Genomic DNA, 6,475 nt, shown 5'->3' on the forward strand with positions numbered 1-6,475 from the left:
AGTCATATGAAAATAATATTGCCATTTTTTGTGATTAACCGTCGATATGAACATGTACTCGTAACTAACACATACATATAAAATTCTTATTTGTGAATGAGATGTTTAAAGAATTAACACTATTAAACAAATTTAGGAAGAAACAATTACAATGAACTAACTAATTATCCATGGATTTTTATTCAGTAAATCCATATCCATAGGAACCAATTAGATACAAACCAAGTAATTTAGGAGCGAGTACATCAAATCTTAAAACCAGGGGACTAAAACGACAAAATGTAAAAGTCAAGGGACAACTTCTGTGAATCACTCCAAAAACTCTACATATATCACCAAGTAGTCAAATGAAGCCAAACATCACCGCACTCATGATCGAACACGAGAACACCGAACAACTGAACTTCCACAGGTTTTTCGACTCTTGGCTCAGGGAGCTAAATACCAACCTCCAGAAGCTCGCCTCCGCCGCTAGCCACCACCACGACAATGATCAAATCGAAGACGACTCAGATTTACACTCGTTGATTCATAAAGTTGTAGCACACTACGAGAAGTACTACAACGCCAAATCAAAAGGAGCAAAAGAAGATGTGCTTTCAATGTTTTCGCCAACGTGGCTGACATCGCTCGAGGATGCCCTTTCGTGGATGGCCGGATGGCGGCCGACGACGGCCGTCCACCTGCTGTACTCCAAGTCAGGAATCCAGCTTGAGGCCAGAATGACTGAACTAATTCCAGTGTTGAGTTGTGGAGATTTAGGGGACTTGACTTCGAATCAGATGAACCAAATCGATGAATTACAGAGGAAAATCATCCGTGAAGAGAGAGGGATAACTGAGAAACTGGCGTCACTGCAGGAGTCGGCGGCAGACACGGGCATGGTGGATTTATCAAACATGGAATCAGAGATGATCAGAAAGGAAGAAGACAGTGGAGGGAAGGACATCGATCAAAGAGTGAAATTGTTGCTGAAGAATAAGAAGGATGGATTGGAGGAGGTGTTGCACATGGGTGATAGTCTAAGAATGGAGACATTGAAATCGGTTTTGGAGATTCTGACGCCGTTACAGGCGGTGTACTTTCTAATCGCCGCCGCGGAGCTCCACCTCAGAATACACGATTGGGGCCAGAAGAGGGACGCGACTTAATGGAATACCTTCAATCGTTCTGCTAGTTAATAGTAATACATCGATCTTTGAATCATAAAATGTAAGAGCATGGAATCATCGACTGTAATAATATAAAATCATATCCAGAACTTTCATATAAAACGTCTTGAGTTTAATGGCTCCTGTTTTTCCATCGATCGCAGATTCTTTGTAGAAGGCATTTGCTGGCAGTATTACCGGCAATGATGGGCGGCGTATGTATATGTTTATATAATTTTTAATCTTATGGTTAATGAAACTTTAAGTTTTATTTTAATTGATAGTTATGTTTTTCATTATAAGTAAATTAAATGTTATATTTTTCTAATGTAATTTTTTTTGGAGGGTATGGATGACAAACGATATTCGAATTAATAAAAATAATAAAATTTTATGTATAAGACTATCCATTAGGTTAAAAGAATTGGTAAGTTACATAGGATTTTTTTAGTTTTTTTTTATGACACATAGGTTTAGCATGTTTTGCATAAAAAATGTAGGGAGTTGAAGTATGACAATTTAATAGGTTTAATTTACAGAAGAAAAAAATGTATAAAGAAATACAAATTAACCAATCACAACACACCTTCATATTTTCTCTCTCCTCTCTCTTCTCGCCACACATATAGCACCGCTTTCTTAGCACATTCCTTAGTATAAGGTAGGGAGTAGTATAACATCTTTAGCATTTCCTTTGACACCTTCTTTAACACCTCCACTCCTTTTAGCTTTATACTCATCATTAACCACTATAGTGGTGGGTGTCACATCATCACCACTAAAGGCTAAACATATGAAATACCCAACACTACCACTCCTCTCCACATTATTATTTTTTGTTCAAAAATACAATAAAAATAAACCTATATAATTAAAAGAAACCACTATAGTGGTGGTATAACATCTTTAGCTGCAACCCCTTGGAACCCTGCACCCAAGGGCGCTGCCCCCAGACCCTCGTATTCCCGAGTTCACATTTATCACTCTGAGTGTGCACTTCGCACCTCCTAACTCGATTAGTAAACAGAGCTTAGCCTATCTCATTATTAATAATAATTACACCAAAATATGTTGATAACACTAAAATTACTAACATCCAATTGTCAATACCAACCACAAATCCAACCATCCCAAAGCCAATTCCAATTTCAATCTGAACCGCCTTTCACACCTTCAATCGAAATTCTTTTTGATTCCGAACACGAAGAATAATAACCTCAAAAAAAGGGGAATGCCGACCCGAGAAGTTGGACTAAAAAAAAAAAAGCAATCGAGTTAACAAAGACTTGGGTCGACATATCCAAAGATGGCAGCACGGGAAAGGGTCAATCGCATAATAAATTTTGGTTACGTATTACGTAGCGGTTTTGTAATGGAATGAGTCGATATCCAGATTACCAGATGTCCGACCAATGTAATTTGTCCGACCAATGTAATTTGAAATGGAATGAAATTTACACAAACTTTGAAAAGCAATGGGCTAGTAGAGAAAGTGAGGCAGATTTTTTTGAAAGAAATGCACGTTGCATTCCAAGATAACATGCTAAAAACTTTTTAAGTTTATTCATGTGTGAGAAGTTATCGAAACAAGCAATAGATGGAGGGAACTTCCAACACATGGAGAAATTGCTAAGCTTACATCTTCATATTCGAGCTCACAACAAGTGTCATCAATGCTCGCGTATGCGTTAATCTTAACAATGATAACGACGCAATCAAGATGTATTCGTATCGTGTAATGTCTCTAACAAATTCATGTATTCGTGTCTAGAATTGTCTGGTCTATAAATAGGTAAAATTTATAAATAAAAAAAAAAAACATAAAAACTAATACGACACCTAAATGACATCCTTCTACTATTCGCGAAAAATATACAACACCTTTCGTAAATAGAATATACAACACCCTTCAAAGATAAGGATTCATACAAAAACAACATACAATTAAATAAAATATACAACACCCTTCGTAAATAATAAAGATTCACACAAAAAAACAACATAGAATCCAATAAAAAGATAAGATTCACACAAAAAACATAGACTCGATGAGTTAATACCTAATACACAATTTCCAAGAAATTGAGATGCCTGATGCAACAAGTATTCCACTTCCCTCGCAAAAAACATTTGATAAACTTGGATCACTATGCTCCACATGCAATTATCATTGCAAAACGACACGGTAGATGCCCCTTAAAGTATTTCTCTGTGAAAAGTGAAGTATATTTTAGTCGGTTGATTTCATAAACGATGAGGACTATTGGAATATATTATCACAGAAATGATCAAAATATGAAAAACACTTAAAGAGAAAAATGATTATATTTTATAAATTTATCGATAAATAATCATCAACTACGTAAATAATTATTATTAAACAGAGGTCTAGCAAACGTTTGCCAATCATTATTAGTTTTGCAAAATCGTTTTTAAAATTAAATATGCGCATGCTGATTTTTTAATTTTATTAAAATTTAGGTTTCATCAACTTGCCAAAATTTTGTTACATATTTGGCAATTCATGGTAATCAAAACACAAATTTTTCAAAGGGAATTTAATTCAATGGAAAACAATTTCATGATATACAATGGCAACTGAGTCCCCTAAAAAAAGTTTTAGTAGTACTATATATTTTTGAGAGTTGCTTTTTTTATATTGCCTTTAAACCCTAAAAAAATAATTTGGGCTACCCTCCTTTTTTTTTTTAAAGGTTTTTTTTTGAATGGTAAATCCATATACAAACTAGTCTATGAAGTAGTCCAAATTTATTAAGCCTAATTGTGAAGTGCCCACATAAAATTAGTTTAATTTAACAATTAACACAAATTTTAACCCAATACACAATAAAAATCGAAATTAAGAAATCAATCAACATTGACACGCGACTTCGTTTCTCACCTGTGACGCAGGTTCTCGCTGTTGCTTCCCTTTCTTCTTCTGTCGGCGATCGGCCATCGACGGTGACTGTTTTTCGACGAAATCTCAGGGTGGCCGGTGGTGGGTGATTATTGATCAAAGTGGTGCTACGTTGAAGCAAGTAAGTAGAAATTTTGTGAATATTTTTTGGTTAATTGAAATTCAATTTCATGTCATTGTGTTGAAAAAAAAAAAACAGAAATTACCATTTAAGACTTAATTGTTAAATTAGAGACTTAGGGTTAATATTAGTAATTTTTTGTTGTGGAATAGATGAAGAGGTGAACTTTAAAATATAACTTTGTTATAGAAGATTAACATTATATCTAATGAAATTACGGTTTTTTTTCTTATTGTATATTACATAATTTTTTTTCGGGACACCCCTTTACTAAAACCCTAACTCCGAAAATGATGGTATAGATGATTGTGTGTGGGTCATGACCGGTCCTGATGAAGTGTTGGTGTGTGATCGCACAAGACCATGTTGCGAAGGGTACATAATTTTAATCCGGCTCTAATCATGGTTATCCATCACATAAACGTTGCTAATTTGTAATTTTGGAGGTCATCTATCTTTCAAAATCAAGAGACCGACTTTTTTAATTAACATTTTTTATTTTGTTTTTTATTAATTCTATTACTTTTTTTTCCAACATCTTTACCTGACATTTAATATAATAATAAAACAAAATAGAAAAGATTGGTCTATAAGACTATAACTTGCGTTAAATGAGTTTTCACCAAACTGTTCGTGAACCATTCGACAAGAAGTTCATTTATTTAATAAACGAATAAACATGAATACGAATTCTCGTTTGTTTAATTGAAAAACAAATATAAACAATGGTCTATTTCGTTTAATTAAGTTTGTGAATATTCATTCATTTAAGTTCCTTTTATGATCTTATATATTCAATTGCGTTTTATTACATTACTATATTATATGTTCGTTTTTGTTTATATATTTTAAGTTATATTTATTTATCTATGTTCGTTTAACATGTTCACAAACATAAACAAATACACATGAACAATGTGATTTTTTAAACAAGCGCACATGAACAAGAAAACTTGTTCGTTCATTTGTTCGGTTAACTTAAACAAACGAACATGAAAAATCTTTTTTTTTTGTTTGTTCGGTTCGTTTATAGTCCTAGACACCAAACAACAAAGAATGTATTTTTTGTATTTCTATTTTCTAGTTCCTTTTGTTTTGTTTTTGGACGACGAGGATAATTTTTTCGTATGAATTATGAATTTATTATTAATAATTAACCACATAAAATCATTTAAATATCATCGTAATATATTATTTATTTTTTATTATTCACCTACCATTTAATAATCTTCAAAGTTAATACACATAATTCTCACTATTTATTTTTTAAGGAAAACTACAATAAAGTCCTACATATTGGCCTCATAATCGATTTAACCTTTATATTTTTTTATTCAATTAAGTCTCAAATACCGGTAATCGTATTCAATTTAACCCTTTGGCCCGGTCAACAGGTCATCCAACTTTCAAAAATTAAATTTTCGGGCCAGATTTCAAAATTTATTACAAATTTGGTCCAAAATTTACAGTTTTGACCCAGATTTTAAATTTTTTTACAAATTTGGTCCAAAATTTACACTTTTTGCCTAAATTTTAGAATTTTATTATGAATTCATCATAACTTTAGTCTTTTTTACAACCTTTTTATCTCAAAAGTTTGTTTCTAATATGTTTTTTCTTTAAAACTCGTATTTATACAAAAAAATATTTTCACATAAAAATCTTATTTTTTCTATATAAAAACTTTTTTATATATGAAATATCTAATTATAAAAATAGATTTAGATTATTTGTGTGATATCTCTTAAAAAATCAATTAAGAAATTAAAAGTAACCCAGATTTAAATTATAGTTTGTCAAAAACTAGTTACACTAAATTAAAAGTAACCCTAAATTATACTATTAATATAGAGATTTTAATATGTGTTCTATTTAGTGTGTGTGTTCTTTTTTCTATGAGATTTTAATATAGTTGTTTATATCTATTTTTCAATCTGTTGCATCTTCGTAAATTAAATCATACATTCGATCACATTTTTATGACAAAAGGTATGTAAAGTTGTTCTAATCTCATATATGACAATCCATATTGATTTCAGTAGGAGTTGTAACTATCAACATTTGTAATACTTTTTTACATTTGTTAAATGTCATTTTCTGCCAAAAACCTCCTTATCGACAAATGACAATTGCTCCATTCTAGATAGTTATTTTTTTGTTATTACAACAAACAAAATTGATACATGAATCCGATTTTACAAAGAAGTTTAAATAAAGAAATCCAAAGTGATGATGAACTATATGTATGAACATTTATTCAGCGAGAAATAAACAATATGAAGT

The 6,475-nt window shown here is 31.7% G+C and overlaps 1 protein-coding gene across 1 annotated transcript; it reads left to right on the forward strand.

The window, feature by feature from the left end:
- Positions 1–369: 369 nt before the first annotated feature.
- LOC144999660 (protein DOG1-like 4) lies at positions 370–1,428 on the forward strand. Its single transcript, XM_078958789.1, has 2 exons — positions 370–1,212; positions 1,316–1,428. The coding sequence occupies exon 1, from the start codon at positions 372–374 to the stop codon at positions 1,149–1,151; it is 780 nt and encodes a 259-aa protein (XP_078814915.1). The 5' UTR covers positions 370–371; the 3' UTR covers positions 1,152–1,212; positions 1,316–1,428.
- Positions 1,429–6,475: the final 5,047 nt, after the last annotated feature.

Source organism: Lactuca saligna, chromosome 1 (assembly GCF_052625555.1).
Source record: "Lactuca saligna cultivar CGN05327 chromosome 1, ASM5262555v1, whole genome shotgun sequence".
Taxonomy (NCBI): domain Eukaryota; kingdom Viridiplantae; phylum Streptophyta; class Magnoliopsida; order Asterales; family Asteraceae; genus Lactuca; species Lactuca saligna.